We start from the raw sequence: 25003 nt of genomic DNA on the forward strand, positions 1-25003 counted from the left end.
GCTCTGTATTGGGAAGCTTTTGATGTCTGATGTATCTTGGTTTTTTTATATTCTGTTGGAAGCCTCCCAAAGTGGCTGGGGCAACCCAGTCAGATGGATGGGGTACAAATAATTATTTTAATGTTATTATTAAAACTAAAACCAGTCATTTCTAAACAATTTGTAAGCTGATTTTGTTCTAAAAACATAGATACAAGGATACATAATCTTTAAACTCTTGTTTACGTGAAGCTGGATCTCCCAGAATGGTTGAGAATCTTAGTGCATTGGCTGAATGTCTCTTGAATTCCTTTGTTCTAACAGTACTAGCCAGGCATTGCTGAATGTAGCCAATCCTGATGTTGTCGATTTCAGTAAACAGTGGACGATGCCAGCATATCATCACTAGGGAAGATGGGCTGGGAAAGACGTTTTAAAGCACTGATGCCTTTTTACATTGGCTCAGTAATCATTTAAATGTTTTCATGCAGGAAAGAACTGGAAGAGTTTGCGGAGATGAAGGAGAAAGAGGAACAGAAAAAAGCCCTCGAAAGAGAAAAAAGGAAAAAGGATTACCTCGCCCAAAAGATGCATTACCTCCTTAGCACTGTGCAGGTTGGTGTACCTGTCCCTGACAGCTCATGCAAACCACTGAGGCCCCTAGCTTGACAGAGATAAACTAGCAGGCTGAATGGGACATGACTTGTTGAAAAGATATCACAAAGACACTACTTCGAGTTCAATTTAGTGCATTTCTATAGGCGAGAGCAGGTACCATGACTGCTGCGTGACACGACAGCGGCTTCATAGAGGCGGCATCAGCGCGGCTGGCAGAAAGAGTCCAAGTCAGCAGTTTGATCTGCCATTGTGATAACACAACACAAAGGGCATAACCTCACTTTAAAAACTCATTTTGACTGGCTTATTGTTGTGGTTGTTTCACTTGTCAAGGACTAACCAGTTATTAAGCTGAGGAGGGGTTTCATATTTTTTCGGTTTTAATTGAGCTAATTCTTTGATCAGAATTACATTGCTCCACTATGTTTCAAGATAGGTGGTTAAGAATGGATTATCTGTAAAAAAAAAAACTTTCCAGAGTGATCTTCTTGGGTCAGCAAATTTACCTTGATTACCTTCTTGTAGACAGTACTCTTGAATATATTCCAACAGATCTATTTACTCTTCTTAGAAGATTTGCTGGAATTCTGAAGAGCTATTTGGTATGACAGATGTTCCCCTCTTTAATCCCTGCTTAGGTTCATCAGTGCAAATAAGTCTTTTCCTGCCTGCGATAAGTGCTTATTTATATGAACATCCATACTGGAAATGCAAGCACAATTGTTTCAGTCTTAAATGGGTATCTGTTATTGCAGATTAGACTTTTTATTTAGTCATGCTCACTTTCTGCTTAACAAGTGTCATTCTTCCAATCAGGGATTGAAGACAACAGCATAAGATTTTGCCATAGAAAATTTAGCTCCCTTCTTTTGTGTCACATCAATCATGAATAAGCAATGTTGGAGTTTGTTTACCTAAGCTGCATAGCAATTAATTATGGGAAAGTGAACTGATTAGTGGAAATTAGTTATTTTAATTGTAAATTTAGTGAAATCAAGGTTTGTTTGTGAAGAAACAGAAGAAAGGACTAATTAGTAAATCAATATTATTAAAAATGAATTATTCATCTGCTCCTTGAAAGAAAAAATCTCTGGGAGAGGACTTTTCATTGTTTAAAACTTTAATTTAGATACATAAATACCTCCAAATATTTCAAAGAGTGGGCAAACCTCATCTCAATGAAGACAGTGCGTAGGGGTATTTATGGTTAATTTGGAAATTTAAGATTTCTCATCCTCATAATTTCAAGACAATCTACAAACATGCTAATCAAATGGTGCAATATGTAGCAACATGTGAAAATCACACTCATCTCTGAAGTGTAATGCACTTATTGAAATATTACTTAACAATTTAAGAACTAGCACTTCAGGTCCCAGCCCCAAAATGCGCCAATGTCATTGCAGAATTGCGGTGTATCTTACATTCCCTGTGATCCGATATGCAGCAGGTTAATGCAAATATGCAAATTACACACACACATTAAAATATACAGATTTGTTGCATCCTTATATATTACCTTCTCAGGGTGTCTAATGCTGGTATAAACTTAGCATACAAAGAAGTTAAAAATAGAATTGGAATTGTATTTTGATTAAAACTGAGGTTGCTAGAAGACAATGCCTGGAGAAATAAATGACAAGCTCTAAAACTTTATCCTTATGAAATATTGAGCTTTTAATCAACGTTCTTCGTTTATTGGTGGTTTCAATAACTAGTCAAGTAACACCTAACACATCTAAGCCTTCCTTTGTTTGAAGAAAATTCTTTCTTCATCATCCCTATAATTATGAAGAAACTTGCCATAGAATCTATGCCAGTGTTTTCAAGTCATAAATTATGTTATCTGCTCCACCTACTGGTTGCCTTGTGGAAGAGATCCAACTGCATACTACAGTTAGAAATACACTGAGATAGGTTTATGATCTATCCAATTTTCGTATTCATAACATATCTGTTGAGACTGAGATTTTAAAGGGGGAATTTTAAGTTTGTTTTTCAGAGAAAGCCATGGAATCCTTATTTTATTTCTTTAAATGGTGCCTGTTTTTCCTCCTGTTGTTCTTTCTCAGGTTTGTAGTGCCAGCACAAAGCTGTTACAAAGACCGAACAACATCATTTGAGTTTTTTAGACTTAACATCTTTTCTATTTGTAAGACAAATCAATAAGAGCAGATCAGGAAACTTTTATCATCATTTAATATTTGTAAGACACACTACAATTGACAGTGGTTAATTTTTATACTAACAATTCTACATTGTAACCCTTTCCAGAGCGGCTTAAAATATGAACATAAGCAATGTGTGTCTCCTTGTGAATGTATTTTTAAAATACATGTATTTTTAACGTGTGATATTTTACTGTATTTTTGGTTTTTATGGAAGCCGCCCAGAGTGGCTGGAGAGGCCCAGCCAGATGGGCGGGGTATAAATAATATATTATTATTATTATTATTATTATTATTATTATTATTATTATTATGTAATTTTGTCGCTCAACTTCAGCAAGAAAAAGAAGAATGTGCCGAAACAGTGAAAGCCAACCAAATTATTACACATATTGTTCCTGTGTTTTGGAAGATTTTGAATCTTCAAGTGACAAGAACTATAAATATACCTATTTTCTGCCCCTCATATTATTGCACCAAAATAGCTACTAATATCCCCTTCCTCCTCTTAAAAGCGACTTGCTATGACAGAGCTTGCATTCGTCAGTAATTTGGCTAAAACAACAAATGGTAGCATTAAAATCAGTAGTAGAATTATAAAATTAATTTTTTTTAGTTAGTATGCCATGGTAAATTGCTTCTATTGCAGTTTGACCTGCTGTCTCTGGTGTTTTGGTTTGTAAAGCGATGATATTTGCAGTATTATTAATTTGCATGTGTTTATTTCTATTTTGGCTCGGCATGTAATGCCTCAGGCTTATATTATTGATTCAAAAAGAGCTAAGTAGTCCGTTGTAGCAGTGTTGGCTGCTGTGGCTTTTCGGGATCTGCAGACAAAGATGATGTGCCCACACTGTTTTCCGCTTTTTAAACAACTCAATAAAAATAATGATGACATTGTCCTTGAAATGCAACTTGGTGGTACAGTTTTATGGTATGAAGCAAAATCTTACCAATTTTGAAGATAGCTGTAAATCTTGTGCTATAGCATATTTCCTTCAGATAAATAAATTCTCTGGAGGATTTGCGAGAAAATGGCGAGTAGCGGTCCCTGATCTGGCTTTAGCTGTCCATATTGTGTGCAGTGAGTTAGTTTTTAATAATAGCCAAACAGAACGTAGAAAAAAAAATACTTTCATCCTATTCAGATATAAGATAAAGAAAAGAAGTCTATTGCATGGAAAAGATCAATTTAAAACATAATACTTTACATTAAAGATTGCTCAAAATCTTCATTTTGTGTCATGATCAGAGTATATTGAAGTGCAGTTTTCGGACAATGTCCTCCAGAGAAGAAACACTTGTTTTTTTGGGGGGGACGCGGCTAGCACTGTGGGTTAAACCATAGAGCCTAGGGCTTGCCGATCAGAAGGTTGGCGGTTTGAATCCCCGCGATGGGTTGAGCTCCCATTGTTCGGTCAAAGAGATTACACTGTATGGAATCATTCACTTCTTTATTTTTGCAATATTTTCAAAGTATGTGTATGTGTATTTAAATTTCCAAATCATTCTTTCACCTCTTGACACAGAGAGAGGCCACCAGAGCTCTCCCCTCCATCTGGACATTACCAGGAATGTTCACTGGAATTCTTATGGAAGCATGAACGGCAGTACCTGGAAAAATATCATGTTTCTTTTCAGTTCCCCACAAGAGTAATTGAATGTTGAATATCTTACTAAATGTTGGACTGTGACAGTGTGTTAACATTCTTGACTATCTCCTAACAGCAGGCCAATTATTTGCTGAGTGGGATTTTTATAAATCCCCTGGCAGTAGTATGTCCTGATAATTATGATGAAGTGCACTGGTCAGTGTTGATTCAGCAATTCCGTTTCCAGCAAATATTTCTTTCACACCTCTCCTTCATGCTTCTACATTTATGGTTTCTTTTTTCAAGAAATGCTCTCTCTGTTTCTGCGTCTCTGTGTGTGTTTCACAAAGAAAGTAGAATAGATTACATGCACACAAAAAGTTTCAAGGAACGAGCTAGAGCTTTGCAAGGGAAGGATCTAGGGATCAGGCTGTCATGCAATGTCGTTGACAACTTACCCATTTTGGACAGAGTAATATTGTTTGCCTTTTGGGGCTACCTGTGTGCCCAACACTGATCTTGAATCGCAGGTTGAACTCTGTCTTGGAATGCTTTCTTCCAAATTCACTATATATACCAACTGCACCCTTCCTGGATTTGTGAGATCTAACCACGGGTGGTACTGTGGGTTAAACCACAGAGCCTAGGACTTGCTGATCAGAAGGTTGGCGGTTCGAATCCCTGCGATGGGGTGAGCTCCCGTTGCTCTGTCCCTGCTCCTGCCAACCTAGCAGTTCGAAAGCACGTCAAAGTGCAAGTAGATAAATAGGTACCACTCCAGCGGGAAGGTAAACGGCGTTTCTGTGAGCTGCTCTGGTTCGCCAGAAGCGGCTTAGTCATGCTGGCCACATGACCTGGAAGCTGTACGCCGGCTCCCTCGGCCAATAAAGTGAGATGAGCGCCGCAACCCCAGAGTCGGTCACAACTGGGCCTAATGGTCAGGGGTCCCTTTACCCTTACCTAACCACCATTATACATTCCTTGGTAAGTTCTCAACTAGATTTTATCAGTGCATTGTATGTGCAGCTACTCTTGAACATAGTTGAGAAAATAAGGTGGGTCCAGAATGCAGCTGCGGAGCTATTGGCAGGAGTTAATCTACAGGGAGCATTTTAATTTGGGCATTGATTTCAAAAGCATTGGAAAAGGATTACTTGTAGTTTGGAAAGCTGTTTTAGGTGGGTGCCTGATAACATTTGTAGATGGTGTATCTGACAGCAGGAATGTGTAAAAAATAAATAAATGCAACAGTAGCAATGCACCTTAAGTGATGACACTGAATTATTATCAAAAGAAAATTAGAAGAGTGTGGGTGACTGCTCAATGTAGAAAAAAATACCAGGTTTTTTAAAAAATGTGCTATTTATATAATTCACAAACTTGATCCTTCCTGGCAAAACCTTTCTCTTCGCCCTCTGCATGCCATTCTCAATTACCAAGATTAAAAATTATATGAAGAAAGCAAAATGATACATTGTTAGAAATGAAAATGATTCAAAATATTAATGTAATGCTAAGGGTGGCTGGGTAACAAATGGCACATGCACTCCTATGCTTGGGATCTGGCAAAATTAATAATACTTCTGGGTCATGCATGGGTTTCCCTGGTGGAAGGCCTGATGAAGAAAAGAATTCCAGGGCAAGAGAGCAGAGAGAGTTTGTGGAGCTCAGTTTTCCTTTTTACAGTGAGTCAGAATCATAGCCTTAAAACACACACACACACACACACAGCTTTCACACCTCATTTGCCATATTCACCACTGGGCCACTATTCAGCAGAAGGGCGTATTGCAAGGAGGTCAGTAAGAAGCTATTAGCAGAGTCTCCCCCAGAGGTTTCTTTGGTCTTATTGAGTTGGAAGTTAGCATGACAGTACTGCAAATAACTCAGTTGTAGGTTTTTTAACAGTTAGCACAGATTTCCCTATAGTGTTTGTCACTTCAGAAAATTGTTCCTGAAAATGAAGTCCCAGAAAGCCAGCTTTGACAGAGGCCCTTGCGAGAGACGCTTGCGAAGAACATGGATACAGAAAAATGTGTCATTCTCTCCATAGACTAGATGTGATTTGAAAGGGGGTTGGGGTTGGGGATAACCTATAGTACTATTTAGAAATAAAGCTGGAAAGCACACTTTAGCATTGGATGCCCTGCTCAAGTAACACTGATGACTTTCTAACTGGTTATACTGGGTGATGAAAATGAACGAACAGGATGTTGGGAATGACCCTGGGGTTTTTGAGGGCATAAACACCAGTCGGTTTATGCGCAACTCTTTTTTTATGGATGGATGGGGTTGGGGAGTAGAGATGGGTGGATGGCAAGGAAACTGGTTATGTATTGTCACCATAGGCTAAACCGAAGGGGGGATATTTACAGAGGAACTCATAGGTCTGTTCATTTATACATGTTTTTATGTGTTCAGATAAAACTATTCAGTTTACTGTTTACAGTTTACAGTTTACTGCAGAATAGGAGCTGAGGATGGAGCATGGTGATTGCTCTGCTAATGCAGTACAAACAAGGGTAACATCCAGCTACTGTTGAGTACTTTTAAGTCTTACTGGTTTCAGCAGAATAACTCTCTCATTGAATTAAACATGAGCAAAAGCTGCCATATTTTGACTGGTCATGTCTCAAAACATTAACACCAGTGTTGGCAGGACACCATACCACTACTACTGTATATACCCTTGTAGCTGTGTGGGAGGTGAAAGTAAATACAGGTTAAAGCCAAGGATCACTTAGAAGAAACCAGTTTGCCTATTATCATCCTGTATTCTTGTTGCTTTTTAAAAAGTATACTTATTTTTAAGCCAAACCCCAACTTTTCTGGGCAGAATATGAACAGCATAATAAGATGACCGCTAAACAATTATTTAATCAGTTTTGCACAGGTAAAGGATATGAGTAGGGAAGTATCTTGTTTGGAGTGATTTTTCCCAGGGATTTCTTAGAGATGATGATCTAAGTGTTTCATGATATTCAAGTGGTGACAGGATAGAACTTGGAAATGAATGTACAGCAATAGAAATATAAAGCTAAGTTTCTTAAATATAGAAGAACAAGCCTTGCTGATGAAGAATGAGCATGGCTTTTGCAAAAGAAATCCCTGCCTCATAAACCATCTGGAGTTCTTTGAGAATTTCACTTAGCATTTAGCGATAGAAATGGTCCAACTGACCCTTTTACTCGGTCTTCTAAATACCTTTTGACAATGCCACTAACCAGAGTCTGCTGAGCAACGTTAACAGTCATTATATATGAGGATTAGCACTTTGATGGATTGGCAGTTAGTTAAAGAACAGAAAATAGATTAAATAGACAGACTAGGATTAAATAGACAGTTTTCCAAAGTGGTGCAAAGTAAACAGAAAAATCTGTAGTGGGACAGACACTGTTTAAATTATTAGTTCATTATCTGGAGTCAAGGGTGAACAATAAGGTACCCAAGACTGCCAAATGATGGTGGAAACCCAAGAAGATATAGAAGGGCTCCAAAAGGACTTCTCTAAACTTTGTGAATGGACAATAAAATGGGAAATTAGGTTGAGTGTAAGCAAACTGATGCACATTGAGACAAAATACTCCTGATTTAGTATATACATTGATGGTGTGTCAACTGGTAATGACTAACCCAAGGAGAAAGTACTTTATGCCATTATAGACAGTTCAATGAAAGCATCAGTGCAGTTTGTGGCAGCGGTAAAGAATTCCTTGCTATATCTAGGTTATTAGGAAATGGATTGAAAATAAAACGGCCAGCATTATAGTGACTATATACAAATCTACAACTATTTTTAGAATGTAGCATAGAGTTCTGGTCAGCCAATCACAAAAAGGATATCATAGGACTCAAAAAGCGGCAGGAAAAGACAAAATAATCCAAAAGTTGGAGCATTTCCCCCGTAATTAAAAGCTAATGAGTTTATGTCCTTACCATTCAATAAACAGCCAATCTTCCCATCCAATTATCTCTCTGCATATAGGAGTCTTCTATACATTTGAACAGCAATTTATAGATATAGATAACTAAAAGCTTGCTTAACTTTTTGACACTAAGAGTTTGAATTTTCCTGTGGGACACACTAATGAAAAATGCATTACAGCTAATTGAGGAGCACTCAATCCTCTCACTCCCAAGAGGTTAATACATTATGAGAAGCTGGACTCTTAAGTTTCCCTAGGAGCCAGAAATCAGCAGCAGATGCAACAATATAAACATAGACTCTACATCTGCTTCAGCTCAGTCCGAACGCTTTCTTCATTTCTCTTATTCAACAGTGCTTAACAGTTTAAAAGATAATTATGCTACCTGCATAAATCTTGTTTCAACAGGCCGATACACTTGTTCTAAAATGGCTCTTTTGGAACAACATATCAACAATCCTTTTTTTATTTTTCTTTGTGCTGATTAGATGACTTACACATCCCACAGCTCTCCTAACCCATTGAGGTGGCATGTGTAGATGCAGGTTTTTGGGTGTGCTTGTAGTGCCATATGAAGAACCACATGGAAGCAGCATCCCCCGCTGTATTGAAAACTGAATGTACAGAAGCAGTGCTGTGCATGCAGTTCCTGGGACGGCATCCAGCATTCAGGATATATTTGTGGTTCCGTGTCAATAATTCAGAGCATACAACAGTTGGTGTACCAATGAGTGATATCCAACTAAGTCAAATTCAGGATAGTACTCTTACTCAATGAAACCTGAGTCAATTATGTCCATCGATTTCAGTGGGTGTATTCTAACACTGGATATCACCCAAGGATGTCTGGTTTGAATCTGCAACACATTTCGAGGAGCTTAACAGGGGTTCTATGGCAAATAACATGGAAAAGGTTCTCTGCAGGAAGAAATTTGAACATCAAACAAAACTCTTTACATACACATACACAAAATCCCCAAGTGATTTATTTATTTATAATAGTAATTCTATACCACCATCATGTAAAATGTGCAGTGTACAACAATATATGAACAATAAAAGAAATATTAAAAGAATGTATAATATGTATTATACTTCCATCATCTTCAGATTTCTTGGTGAGCTTGTCTTCTGAAAGCATGTAATAACTAATTTATAATAAATAATATAAATTAAACGATACATTGTTTTGTTTGCTATCTAAACTAGAGAAATTTTGAAACAATGCACATAAATGGTGTGTCTTTAGATTGCAGGAATATACAACTCGCCCTACAGGAAATCACCGGATCCAATGGAATTGGAATTAAGGAACGCAAAACCTTTGAGGCCCAAGAAGAAAAAGGTCAAGAAGGATGCTGTCGATCTCCACTGGAATACTTATTCTGATTTGTTTGGCTTCCAACGAGAGCCAGCTCTTCCTCCTATTGGGAGACAAAAACCTCAGGTATTGTGTATCAATAACTCCCAATAACAGCCACAGCTACGGAGTGTTAAGTACAGTGGTACCTCAGGTTAAGTACTTAATTCGTTCCGGAGGTCCGTACTTAACCTGAAACTGTTCTTAACCTGAAGCACCACTTTAGCTAATGGGGCTTCCTGCTGCTGCCGCACCACCGGATCACGATTTCTATTCTCATCCTGAAGCAAAGTTCTTAACCTGAAGCACTATTTCTGGGTTAGTGGAGTCTGTAACCTAAAATTTATGTAACCTGAAGCGTATGTAACCTGAGGTACCACTGTATGTTTAATCTCGTTGATTTCATTGTTCTTGACCGTTATTCTAGGACAAACATTCATGAAATGACTGAAAGGTTTTTGTTTCCATCTTTATGAGAGACCATGTGTTTTAAATGGCCACATAAAATGAAAGATGTTAACCATACCCTGTACAGTGGTACCTCGGGTTACAGACACTTCAGGTTACAGATGCTTCAGGTCACAGACTGTGCTAACCTGATAACAGAAATCACGCAGCGGCGGCACGGCAGCAGGAGGCCCCATCAGCTAAAGTGCTACCTCAGGTTAAGAACAGTTTCAGGTTAAGAATGGACCTCCAGAACGAATTAAGTTCTTAACCCAAGATACCACTGTATATAATAGCTCTCAGGCTGCAATTGTTGTTTTATTCAGGAGATCTGGTTTAACCAACCTTAATAGGAATGGAACTTTACATTCATTTCATTGTGGGAGAAAGTTCCATGTACTTAAACCACAGAACTTTCCCAAGCAAGAAGAGAATGGACTATCCCTGTCCCTGCTCACAGAGATGGCTATGAGTACAGTGAAATCTTGGTTCTCGAACTTAATCCATTCCAGGAGTCCGTTCAACTCCTGAAACTGTTTGAAAACCAAGGCACGGCTTCTGATTGGCTGCAGGAGCTTTCTGCACTCAATCGGAAGCCGCATCAGATGTTCAGCTTCTGAAAAACATTTGCAAACTGGAACACTCACTTCCGGGTTTGCGGTGTTCAGGAGCCGATTTGTTCAGGAGCCAAGCCATTCGGGAACCAAGGTACCACTGTACATTCTTCGGTGGGGCATTCCATAGCACAGAAGAGAATACAGCAGTCCCTTCATGCCCTGAGCTCTGCATGCCCTGTGAAGGTTTCACAGTACCTAGAAGGAGTCCCATCAGTGTTTCAAATTGTTCTTGCCCAGTACCATTTTCAATCTCAGAATCAAAATAACAGAAGTGATGACAATTTCATCTTTCTTTATTTCCTCCCACTCACACAATGTTCACTTAGAATGTCATTTGCTGCTGATCCAACTGAGTTGCAATGTTAATTTCCCTGACTAAAAGATCAATTTACCATGGGTAGAAGAATGAACAGGCAACATACATTTCTAAGGAGTACATCTCTCCCAATATTGTGTAAAGATCTCTTTAATATTTTAAAATCAAAGTGGAAATCCTATTGTTTCTGGAACTACTTTCTGCTGCAAACTTGAACTCACTGAAATTGGTTATAACAGTTAATGGCCATTTAAAATCAATTAGGCTCTTCCCTAGAGTAGATGGGAATATCTCCACTAGCCTCCAATTTGCCAAAATACAGTTATACTACGTGTTGATTTGCTAAGTTTCTCTTGTTTAGGCTACTTTGGAGCATTTCCCCCCCAGTTTAGACACAGACAAAGAAACTTACACAAGAAAGCCTTTCAGAACAAAGAGAAGACTTCTACTTATTTCCCTGCACATTGAAGAGGGAATTTACTGTATAATACTTTAATCCTTTCAGTGCCCTGGGATGTACACTGTGGAGTAAATTTTCAAAGTACAGTGCATGGATTTAACTGTGCGACTCTCATTGATGTTAATGGGAGTCACACGGCTAAATCCCTGGACAACACAATTTAGAGGTGTATGTTTGGGAAAGGACATTGGTCTGAGCTGATGAAACAGCTGGAATGAAAATCCAACAGAATGCACTGTTCTCAAAGTGGTCTGGTGGTGTGACAATGAGGGATTTATAATTGCTAGCCATCCTTGTGACTTAGTACTCGGTGACAGCAGCATTTGACATTAAACTTATGTACCTTACACATTAGGCCCCATGTGAGTGTTAAGATACCAAAATGTGCTCAAGGAGAGTGTTAAAACAAGAGTTTGTATTCATGTCAAATTTTCAGACTAAACATTTAACTATCCATTGGCTTTCTCAGGCAGTATATGGGAAAATACTGTGTGTGTGTGTGTGTGTGTGTGTGTGTGTAACACACACACATATATTCATACTGTTGATATATATTCTGTCAGATCTCTGACTTTTATCACAGAATTAACTAGAATTATAGAACGCTGGAAACAAAGATCATGAAATTAGTTGTCACTTTATTAAAGGTAATTAAGAACATCTACATTGCTTTATTTTATCTCTCCTTTCCCCCTTATGGCCTGCTATGTAAGATTCTAGCATCATCTGAATTATCATCCATAAATGCAGTGAAACATTCAGGATAGTACACTCATCTGGTGTGCAAGAAGTTGTACGAATCAGATACTGTTGTTAGGCCGCAGGTTGAGTTACCAAAAGTGGCCTCCAAACCATAATCAGAGCCTTTCTGGATCAAACCATATTCCAAAATCCTGTTCATTCAGTGACCAATAGTGAGTAGCAATTGATTGTCTTATCCTCTAGGTCAGTGGTTCCCAATTGGTAGTTTTATGAGAGGTGGAGAAAAAACTTTCTCTACCTACTTTCTCCACACCGTGAAAAATCATTTAGAACTTTATTGATAATTTTGGTTACTCTTTTCTGAACCTTTACCATACCTTTTTTGAGGTGAGGCAACCACAACTTTACACAGCACTCCACATATGGTTACATCATAGCTTGGGGTAATGGCATTATGATATTAGCTGTTTTATTTTTTTAATGACCCCCAAAGTGAGATTTCACAGCTGTAGGGTTGACATCATCATGCTATCATCTATGATCCCAAAATCCTATCCTCTCCATCCAATGCATGTGTAGAGGCAAATTGCTTTAAAGTGGAATGCCACTGTATGCAACATTTACACATCAAAAGCTACTGTAAGCATGGACTTCCCCATTCATTCCAGTGGAGACCACTCTGCATTCTTTTTCTGTGTATAGAGCTTCCCTTTTTCATAATATTAAGGGGAAAGAACTTACAGGTTCGTGCACATCAGATCCCTGACTCATAAGGAGATTGCTGTATTTTGATGACAGAATGCAATTCCGCATGCACTTAAATGCCTCTGCAGTAAAGCATGGTCTTATCTATGTTGGATTGTGCCCATAACAGCAAAACATAGCAGGGGTGCAAGATGGTAGGAAGTAAGTGAGAACTTTGAAATGGAAAACAAGTAAGTTTTCTATTTTCCTGTTTACACTGAATCCCCATTCTGTGCTTTAAGGACTATCGTCACCTAGATAAGATCATGGTTAATTCTTTTCCCCATTTTATGTTTTTAACTGCAAATTTCTAGATAACATAAGCAAATAATGTGCATTATTTTGAGTCAATTACTTGATTACACTCATTACTCCTGTGAAACCTAATAAACTTTTAAATTTCTTTTTCACACCTTTAAAAGCTCTGTAGTGGTCCCAATAAAATAAATTTATTCTTGGCATAACCCTTCTGGAAGTGAAGGAGGGGGGTTCTGGCACAATGAATAACTGCTATGATCACTTGCTTCCTTCTTTTCAGGAGACCTGGCAATTGGGGTGCTGTGCCTTTAAAAAGTAAAGTTCCAATAAAAATCCATTAACAACTTTCAAATATAGCAATCCTTCTGTCCAGCTGTGAAAAGTACTAGATGATACTTATTTGCCATTTGTGTTATTTACGGTCCGTGACTTTTATGGTAACTGGTTCCTATTATTGGTTTCTATTAATGTAAAACATAAGTGAACATAAATGAGGCGTGAATCATTTCTTTTTATTAGCCCTGCAGTCTTCACTCAGTTCTTGCAGTAACTCCAGCTGTGGCTTGTTAGTGATAACCTATTTAAAGAAAGAGATCCTTCAGAATAAGAGGCATGATTAGGATTGTTGCCCCCCACCTCCTTTTCTTGGGTGAGATTGTTTCACTACTTCAGTGTTAGAACAACAGTGGTAAAAAGGAAAACAAGCTGTAATTGGCAACTCAGCAATAGTCAGCTGCCTGTAAATTGCATTGAGTTACAGTGCTAATGATATTTACGGTACGTTCGTACTTACTACCTAAAGGCAAGAGGTGGTGTAACCCTTTTAAAAAACACTGGATAGATGATTTTTCCTTGCCAAATATCTATGGTCTGGGTTCCCACAAACATAGTGTTAGCTTGTCAACATTTCTATGTCTGGAGCACTTCAGATCATACAGCAAATTCTGTCCACCCAGCACCCAATTTATTTATCCACATAGAAAACTAACATAGAAAAGGCTCTTCTCCCTCACATATTTGTGTGTGTTTGTTATAATTTGGAGGCATATTCAATCATACAAGCCCCTGCTAAGTCTAGAATGGTATAGTTCAGATATGATTCATCACTTCTTCCACTGTTTGTGATAACTCAGCAAATGTGTCATTATATTAATATAATTACAGTCTGATAAAAGCTTACTTATTAATCTATAGAAAATTATCACAAAATTAGGTAAAGACCCAAAACTATTAAATTTAGCTTTTCACCAAGATTCGAGAGAGAAACAAGTCTACTCTTAGATGCAGAGACATCAGTGCTAGGCTGCTAATAAAAATCAAAGCAAAGAGGAACAGCCCCAGTGCAGAACGCATGTCTTCTCCTGTACCTTTCAGGGCCCATTTCGTGATCCTGTTGAAGTGTTGCAGCAACGCTATAAGCCTTTGGAACCATCTGTGCAGGTGGCAGCTTCAAACGTTTCACTGGAGCTTGCCAGAGAAAAAATTAAACAAGAAGAGTGGAGAAACCGTGTACATGATGAAGTGTAAGTTGCTTGCTTTCCCCTCCTGTTTTCACTTCACCGTGCCTCTTCTTTTTATATCTTTTACTGTTGCTCGATAGACTCAAAAAAGCTGTTGATTCTGAAAAGTTGAAAAGCAACCATTAAGCATAAGTCTATCTAAGCATCATATTTTGTGGACCAAGATTTTCAAATGTCTTAGGCCCTGATCTATTCACCCAGGAAAGCTGAAATACTTGGATTTAAGCTTGTTTAGCTGAGTTGAGGTCAATGGGGCTAAATCGGTTTAAAACCAAGTCCATTTCATCTTGATTGATTTGTGGATTGGGCTATTATTCTGTAATAATCCCACTTAAGTAGTTAGGTTAGCCGCTTCAGATGACAAGCCACTGAACAGCCCTGATCTTAGTCAAGCAAATCAGACACTCCTGGCCAGAAGAGAACTCCACTGCTTCGTACTTCTTCACCAAATACGTGCAAGCTTTCATTGCAGGCTGTACCTGCCCAACCCCACCCCAGCATGGTTCAATAATAGCTTCCTTACTGTGGCTGCATCTGAGAAATAATTAAGGTAATTCCACACCACCTGGAACATTGAAACTTGGTATACTTGTAGGCCAAGGCAACTTGCCTATTTGAAAAGTACTTGAAAACTGGAATGTTTTCCTTTAACAGACTAAACTCTGAATATAAAGATTACCTGATAAGATTGGGCTGAGGGAGTTCAATAGACCCTTCATATACTCACGTCAGTATGGATGGCCAAGACTTCCAACAACAGTTTTGCAAGCAAAGACGCAAGTTTCATTTACTAAACTGAAATAAACATGCGTTAGGAACTTAAACAGGAGCTGTGCAGGCAAAGTACCAGGCTTGGAAGTGCGGGAATTTAACTTTGCATCATTCTCTCTTTTATGACTATATGGTAAAGGAAGAATTAAAAGGTTTTACAGTGCCGAAATTGTTTGATAGGGGGCCTACCCATATACAGATTATTGTGTGTGCTCAGCAACTCAAAATATTATTGACACCATCACTTTTGATAATACGGTTGATTTCAAGGTGTAGGAAACCTAAATCTACCCATGGGGCTCACTTGACCTGGATTTCATCCACCAGCCCTCCAGAACAGGAAATCAGTGTTGTCAAATCACTGTGCCAGTGGCTTCTAACTCAGTATAGGGTACTATATGCATCTAGTTCTGGGAATCATATGCACTGAACCCCTTTACCTGCACTGTCCCCAATACAGCAAAGGATGCATTTATGGAAACTGGCTTCTGGTTATATGTTGCCCTCACTTAGTCAGGGTGTTTGAGGTTTGGAATGTGCATTTACAAGTTTGAAGAGCATGGGCAGTTATGAAAACAGGCACTGAATGTTATTCCTTGCAAATCTAACACATCTAAAACTTTTTTCAAGTTATGTCTAGTTTGTCAGATGCTTTGCAACTTTAGCAATTTGCATATTTTCTGGACTATTATTGTATTATGATAAACAGGGATTATCATATATTTTCAGATAATGTTTTCTTAACAATTCAACTTCTATTTGTAACTCTTCCATTTATTTTAATTACTAGCACAGTGTGCAACATTTATTAATCAGCAGAGCCTTTTTAAGTTAAAATACTAAATTAGCTAACCCCATTAACACAGAATACTCCAAACAAGCAGTAATAGGAGAGGTAGTTACTGTGCAAATCGTATTATACATGCGGGTGCTCTAGGGCACAGTTAAGCATGATTACCCTCTTTTGATCCAGTATTCCTCTGCCTCTTCTAGCTAATTTCCACTGGAAATTTACAAAGTGGTGCCTTCATTTTTCCAGCTTAATTTTTCTAATGAAGTTCTGGTACTTTATAACACTGGGGATATAGATAATAAGTCTGTATATAATTAAGAAGTTCTAGAATGTGTCCGCAAAGAAGAGGTCTCATTACTTTTGCTTTATACGAGAAGTGGGCTAGCGTTTGCCTGCTGCTTTTACTTCTACTGCAGACTGGGATTAAAACCAAAACAGCCCAATGATTATTATTAGTGTTATATCAGAAAACATAATGCAGGCAGCGCAAATACAACCCTTGTAACTGAAATACAGCCAATGTAAGACTATGTAAAGTTTTAAAATAATAATTCTTAAAGATATGACTTCTTGAGAGGCACTTTAAGCACAACCTAACTCGTTTTCTCTTTTCTTTTTTTTAGCCTTCAGTTGTTACACATAAAATTATATCTAGCACAGGGGAGTTGACTGAAAACAACTATTGACTTAGACCTGTTGTCTTGGAAGGGATGGGAATTAAATAACGTTTAATACATGCTTTCATAAATCAGACACTTTTTATAGTTTACTGCATGTGCTGCTGCAGCTAATGCAGTACCATTTCATTAATGTGCTCTTACCTTGTGCTCTCCTTAAAAGATTTCCAGGGCTCAATGCAGTTCCTTCTAGCATTGGTCGCAAAACTTTCAACCCATACCAGGGTACTCAGCAAGAATCTTTGATTCTTCTACCCCTTGGGGTGACAGTTTGCTTTCTGGCCAAGTGTCAAAGAATACCTGGTAACTCAAATGACTGCATGTAATAAACCTAACAGGCATACAAGCCAAATAGCAGAGAAAACACATAACATTGCACAGTGCATGCTTCACTCTGGAATGTTAATGTGCTCATTCATTGTACATATGTATATATTGGCCAGTAGTGGATGGGCCTTGGTGTTGTCCTCATGCCCCCTAAGGAACACCCTTCAGGTGAGAACAATGGTCCCATCAGTAAATGAGTGTCATTAATCCAGACAAAGAAATTATTTATCAGAATGCTAGGCCTTAGCTTCTAAACCAGCCTTTCTTAACTTGGGTCTCCAGCTGTCATTGGACTACAACTCCCATCATCCCTGTCCACTGGCCATGCTGGCTAGGAATGATGGGAGTTATAGTCCAACAACATGTTGGAGACCCAAGGGTGAGAAGGGCTGTTAGGTTCTGGGACCCAGGAGAAGCTGGCTGTCAATGCAAGTGGGTCAGAAGCAGGGAGGCGGTCCAAAGCAGGTGGTGGTTCAAGTTACAAGCAATCAATCAAGCCCCAGAAGGGACAGGAGTAGGTGCATGGGCCAAACTAGGGGACTGACAGTTAGGCAGAATCCTCACACAATGAGACAAGTTGTCAAACTAACCAGCAAGCTTTGTGACTGGCTTTATAGGGCCTGATGGACAAGAATTGACTTTTTGGGTCAGCTGGTGGTACTCAGGCCTTGGCTTGTACATCCACCAAGTTCAGTCTTCCAGTCTTGCACTGGAAAGAGAGCCCTGGTAGAGCAGGAGGTATAATGCTGGAGTCTCACTTGCTCTCTCACACAAAACTGAACTGCTCTCTTTGAGGGCCACTAAGTGAACCCTATAACTTTCCCATCTTAGCTTGTTTCCTTGAGGTCCATCTTATTATGACCACAAAACACACTGCTAGGCCACAGATGACGCTGTACACCATCACCAGACTTGTTTATATTTTATTTCTTTTGTGTTGCAATTTTCAAGCAGTTTTGTTTCTAAAATGACAGGAGCTTACTGTGTCCTACCTTGAGAACTTGAGGTTAGTCACAAATCTTCTACAGGAAGGTCTGAATTCTTTATGATCGTCTAAAGCCTAGTTTGGGTTAATGACTTTATCTCAAGGTTTAAGTACAGTTCCTGTGCTATTTTGCTCTGGCAATCCAATATTAAGACCCTAGTACATCTGCCAAGATGGAAGCCATTTCATTACATATTTTAATGCAAGTCACAATATATAATTAGATCATGAAATCCTTCACTTTCTGTAAACATTTGTGTTTTGAATTGGGGCTATTCTCAATGTCTTTTATTATCAAGATGCAAGGCTTTCCTGGGTTATAAAATTAAGAATTTCTACTAATAAATGCCAAATGAAAGAATCCTATAAACAAAGAAATCTGCATATATTTCTATTATAAATCAGGCATATTGTCTTTGATGTTTTACAGCACTTAACAATGTATTCCTTATTATAGAAAGTTATTTTTACATACACCTTGTTCTGAGAATTAAGACTACCCTAAATTCCATGCATTCATGGGCAAATTCCTTTGCTACTAGCCTTGTCTTTCAGTCATCATCCAATCCCTGGAGAGAGCCAATTTTCTTTCATGTCTGAACAAAAGAAAAATGTACTATTAAAATGCAATTCAGAAGTGATAAAAACTGTAAGTGGAGCAGCCGGCTTCCAGCAACTCCTATGTATACTCAGGGACATTGGGGCCACATTAATTTTTTGTGTGTGTGATGTCCATCCCATGTGCAAATTAGCCCTAGAAGTGCTATAATCTGTCTTATATGAAAGCCACCTGCCCCATGAGTATATACATGCTTCTGTAGCTTTGTATAATTTAAAGCTCTGCTACTTCTGTGCTTTTGTTTTGTTAATTTTCAAGAGCCCTTGGTTTTGAATTCTTTATGGGCAATTTGACTGGCCAGATGCTAATAAAGACCAATTTGTTTCCCCACAAGGAAGGTTTATTGATATAATTTACTGTTGATGAAATATTAAATCCTTTCAGTAAAGGATTTAAAAATAGAATTCAGCAGTTAAAATAAGAAAATCAGGGTTTTTTTTAGATGGCATCACAAAAAGTAGTACGCAACAATTAAAAACTTTCTATTGGAAGCTTTTCAAAAAGAAAAAGAAAATAAATGTTTCCTATCTTTTTAAAAGGGCCTCTTCTTTTTTCATTTTACACTGTTCAGTATAGCATATGGGGGGAATGAAAACTTGATTTAGCCTTCTGATATCTGGGAACAATAATATTTTGCCTCGTGGTACAGACAGTGATCTAATAATTTAGGGTATGATCCACAGAGTCTTTTTCATAAATGCCTTTACTCTCAGGGAGCACCATTATTACCCTTTCTTACTACCAGGGGTGCCAACTTGAATAAATTATTTTGGAGGCCCAGGTAAGCCCTGCCCCGCATAACCGATCACATGACACAATGCGTAATTGATCACATGACACAGTCCCACATATACCATTTGAATGGAAATGCCCATCAACTTTGTGGGGCCCCTGCCCCCTCAAATATTTTATTGTGGGGGCCAAAGCCCCCACAGCCCCTGGGAGTTGGCTCCTATTCTCACTACAGTATTATGGTATCCTATTTGATGCCCCACCTAATAAGCAAACAACCAACTTTTTCCCCTTAGCAAGAACTTCTCTTGATGTCAAATTACTTTCCTGCACCTCCGCACCTGAAAACAAGGGGTAGTTACATTGTTTACCACTGATGTTTTATTGGTAAAGGTAAAGGTAAAGGTACCCCTGCCCGAACGGGCCAGTCTTGCCAGACTCTGGGGTTTGTGCGCCCATCTCACATCTATTGGCCGGGGGCCAGCGCTGTCCGGAGACACTTCCGGGTCACGTGGCCAGCGTGACAACGCTGCTCTGGCGAGCCAGAGCCACACACGGAACGCCGTTTGCCTTCCCGCTGGTAAGCGGTACCTATTTATCTACTTGCCCCCGGGGGTGCTTTCGAACTGCTAGGTTGGCAGGCGCTGGGACCGAGCAGCGGGAGCGCACCCCGCCGCGGGGATTCGAACCGCCGACCTTTCGATCGGCAAGCCCTAGGCGCTGAGGCTTTAGCCCACAGCGCCACAAAATGAATTCTGTTCATGTCTCCAGAACCCATAGATGAGGTATGGGAGAAATCCCCACCAGGACCTAGTTCCTAGTGAAGGAAATGGAGAGATGTGTGGGGGCCTGTTGCTTTGGATTAGTATTGTCTACACTGACTGGCTCTCCAAGGTTTCAGGCAGGAGTCCTATCCAGCAGTGCCAGGGATTGAACCTGTGACCTTCTGCATCCTAAGGCCACTGAGTTGCATCCCTTCTTAGCCAGCTCACCCTCCCCACCTCCATTCTGCCTCTGATGCACTCAGGAACAGTGTGCAGGATTCGTAATACAATGGCACCTTGGTTCCCAAACGGCTTAGTTGTTGAACAAATCAGCTCCCAAACGCCACAAACCTGGAAGTATGTGTCCAGTTTGCAAACATTATTTGGAAACCAAATGTCTTCTGCGGCTTCTACAGTTTCCAATTGAGTACAGGAAGCTTCTGCAGCCAATCGGAAGCCGTGCCTTGGATTTTGAACCGTTTCAGGAGTTGAACAGACTCCCAGAACAGATTAAATTTGAGAAGCAAGGTACCACTGTAATCATCATCATCATCAGAATTTCAGCAGCAGCATTTTGAACCAGCTGAAATTGGGAACACTTTCCAAGGGCTGGCTCATGACCAGCATAGTTGTTGTTGTTGTTTAGTCGTGTCCGACTCTTCGTGACCCCATGGACCAGAGCACGCCAGGCACTCCTGTCTTCCACTGCCTCCCTCAGTTTGGTCAGACTCATGTTTGTAGCTTCGAGAACACTGTCCAACCATCTCGTCCTCTGTCGTCCCCTTCCCCTTGTGCCCTCCATCTTTCCCAACATCAGGGTCTTTTCCAGGGAGTCTTCTCTTCTCATGAGGTGGCCAAAGTTTTGGAGCCTCAGGTTCACGATCTGTCCTTCCAGTGAGCACTCAGGGCTGATTTCCTTCAGAATGGATACGTTTGATCTTCTTGCAGTCCATGGGACTCTCCAGAGTCTCCTCCAGCACCATAATTCAAAAGCATCAATTCTTCGGCGATCAGCCTTCTTTATGGTCCAGCTCTCACTTCCATACATCACTACTGGGAAAACCATGGCTTTAACTATATGGACCTTTGTTGGCAAGGTGATGTCTCTGCTTGGACCAGCATAGTGCAGTAGTCCAAACCAGAAGTAACTGAAGCACACGGCGCATAGCCAAATCAGCTCTCTCTAGTAGTTGGTCTGAAGCGTTAGAAAACGAAGTACCTGAAGCTGTCCCTGAGTTTGCAAAGGGTGATATTTTTATGCCGGTCTGTCTTTCGGTTGTTGAAGAATCATTTGGCCCCAGAATAGGCTGTACAGGCAATGGCTGATTAGACACATAGTGGTGACCTGGAAGTGGTCATAAAAGGGGGCAGAATGGGGGTGGGGCAGAGCAGGCTTATGCACACTCTACTGGCACACGTGGGAGTCAGGAGTGTAATCCCTGCACAAATCGGTCATTGCCTGTACTGCCATCATTTCTTTTGAGATGGTGAAGTTTTTATAAAGCAGCTCCTGCGTAATTTACTTTCAGCTGAACTATGCAAAATGAAAGGCATAGGGGAGAAGTAAAGGGGGGCATTCATTAACTATGTAACAGCAATGATAGACTATGGCTGTATAAAATGGTTGTGCACTGAAACAAATGCTTTCCACATTGTACAGTTCCCTTGTGATTTATATGACCTGTACTAGTAGAATGAAAAAATATATTAAATAAACATATATGTGTTTCACCTTTCAGGTTTTTGCCATTTTCAGGCCACAGAGTTGATAAGTATGTCCCATCAATCCAAACAGCAAGTAAATATGGTCAGTCGAGTTACGGGCTCAAACACTTCCGGGAAGAACACCCAGAGAAATGGATAACAAATAAGGTGAGTTATGTTGGGAAACCAAAGCAAAGTTACAGCTTTGTAGACTTCTTAAAAATATCAAAATCAATCAGATCCACTCCACTAAATCAATTTCTACTGAAATGACATAAAAGCTCACTGAATTGGGAAACTATACAGAGCTTTCATGAGAGTAAAATATGAACTGAAACTCCTCTGCTGTATATCGAAGAAAAAGAAAAAATGGATATTGTTAAAAATAAGCTTTTACTTTTTAAAAAATCAGGTAAATATGAAGCTAAAGAAATCTTGCCCTAATTATTGAAATCTGATGCTTAAAAATTACACTACTACTCCTTAAGGCAATAAGGAACATAATAAGTGCAGCAATTGTACACAGTAATTAAGAACATCACAACACACACACACACACAAACACACTTATGCTGTTTTGGCATAATGAAATTAAAACTTTCACTTACCAATAATGTATTTTAAAAAGTATTATTCTTAGGGCTGCAATTTTGTAAGACTGGTAGTTTCCCTTTTCTGCACTGATGAGCATTCAAAGATGAGGGTGCTCAATGCTTTGCACCATTCTTGAGATTGTACCAAAAGGATTAACCTTTCACTGCATTGAAATGAACAGGGAAGTCTAGCAAAAGAAGGACCTCAATGCATGCACACACAGCATAAGTGATTACTGCATAAAAGTCCAGTTCCCCCAATTATATGCAACAAAGTTACCCTGGTTTTTGTTGTGTGTTTTTGTATTTCTATTAAGAGTTTCAAACATATTTTGTTAATACATTAAAGCAAACAGGCATAGGGCAACCACAGTTGTTGGTAACGTTGCCATACTATTATATAAAGGATCAGTGTGATTAAGTCGACAAGAAGTTGGGGGTCAGATGAAGAGGAGAATTATGGTTGTGTTTCTTTCTGGCCGAGGTGAGCAAGGAAGAAGAGGTGGAGATATTAGGGGTTTTTTGTGTGTTGTTCTTGATTACATTCATGGTTAGAAGAACCCACCTCCTCAAATGGCAGCAAAGTTCAACACACACACCTGAAAAAATGGTCAACTCACACCTCTGTTTGGGGACCTATAGAATCATAGAATCATAGAGTTGGAAGAGACCACAAGGGCCATCGAGTCCAACCCCCTGCCAAGCAGGAAACACCATCAGAGCACTCCTGACATATGGTTGTCAAGCCTCTGCTTAAAGACCTCCCAAAGAAGGAGACTCTACCACACTCCTTGGCAGCAAATTCCACTGTCGAACAGCTCTTACTGTCAGGAAGTTCTTTCTAATGTTTAGGTGGAATCTTCTTTCTTGTAGTTTGGATCCATTGCTCCGTGTCCGCTTCTCTGGAGCAGCAGAAAACAACCTTTCTCCCTCCTCTATGTGACATCCTTTTATATATTTGAACATGGCTATCATATCACCCCTTAACCTCCTATTCTCCAGGCTAAACATGCCCAGCTCCCTTAGCCGTTCCTCATAAGGCATCGTTTCCAGGCCTTTGACCATTTTGGTTGCCCTCCTCCGGACACGTTCCAGTTTGTCAGTGTCCTTCTTGAATTGTGGTGCCCAGAACTGGACACAGTACTCCAGGTGAGGTCTGACCAGAGCAGAATACAGTGGCACTATTACTTCCCTTGATCTAGATGCTGTACTCCTATTGATGCAACCTAAATTTGCTTCCTTTCCCTGTGAGGATCACATAAAATAGGGTGACCTTTCCTCCCAACCCTGTTTGTATTGCAAAGAAGGAGAAAATAATGGTGGAATATTTCAATAACAACAAGAGAAGAAAATAGTTTGTCTGTTACTTTCTCTTTCCTGACTAAACATGACTGTAAATGTATTGCTGTTTTCAGACATTTCCAGAATTGTCTGATTTGCTAAAATCTCATTTCAGAATTTCCTGCTACAGGCCTCGATGTTTCTCAAAACTTTTAACATTGTATAAATAGCTGTTCAGTGGAAGGAATTCAATATGGGATAAGATGTCAAAAGTTTAAAAACGGAACTAATATAGATCATCAGTCACAAAGCATGAAATGGAAAGAAAACAATTGAACAATTGCTTCTCGGCTGCTTTTCTGAGTTCTTGTCAGTTTGGGGAAGCAAAAAAATTCTGATTTTATGTAAGCTCCCTGTAGACTCAAGTTAAAAGAGACGACATAGAAATTGCTCTGCACACTTGGGTTCTGCTACCTTGGCACATGATTTTGTCTGTAGCATCCTGAGGTGGGGATTACAGCCTACTAGATACGCTAACAGTTTACAGTGTCAGATGATAAAATTCAAATAATTGCTGCCCAAGATACTGACCTTTTGACCCACTCTAGTTCATAGCTCCATTAGTCTATAGCAGCAAAATACGTATTTGGGCTCCAGTTCTGCAGATCAAATCCCATAGAAATCAATGTGATTTAAGCAACCTTAATGTGAACTGAACTGCAGCTTTTGTTACCTAATTGATAGTGGCTTCATTCAGATGCCATGCTAAATCATGGTTTGATGCTTTAGGAAAGAGCAGCGGTTAGGCGCTCCCTCCCCACCATGCATATGCTGTACTTCAGTTGTAATTTGGCTTGAACAAACCATAGTTTGATGTTTCCCTGGTAAAACTGTTTTGTACTTGCCCTCCAAACTAACATGGTTTGAAGCTGAAGCTGTTTTGCAGTCTTGGTTTGGAGGGCATGTGTAACCCATGTTTTGTCAGTTTGACATAAAAGCAAACTATGCTTTGATCATATTAGGTAAAGGTAAAGGGACCCCGATGATTAG

At 39.5% G+C, this 25003-nt stretch overlaps 1 protein-coding gene across 1 annotated transcript in view; it reads left to right on the top strand.

Moving 5' to 3' along the window:
* The window catches only part of SPATA17 (spermatogenesis associated 17), a gene marked incomplete at its 5' end in the record, with an annotated part of 72160 nt that overhangs the window by 26033 nt on the left and 21124 nt on the right, over positions 1-25003 (top strand). Inside the window, 4 exon segments of the mRNA XM_082217759.1 lie at positions 471-594; positions 9533-9730; positions 14562-14710; positions 22115-22247. Of these exon segments, the coding sequence (XP_082073885.1) occupies positions 471-594; positions 9533-9730; positions 14562-14710; positions 22115-22247 (604 nt within the window).

The sequence above is a fragment of the Podarcis vaucheri genome (genome assembly GCF_965113315.1).
Source record: "Podarcis vaucheri genome assembly, chromosome: 3".
Classification (NCBI taxonomy): domain Eukaryota; kingdom Metazoa; phylum Chordata; class Lepidosauria; order Squamata; family Lacertidae; genus Podarcis; species Podarcis vaucheri.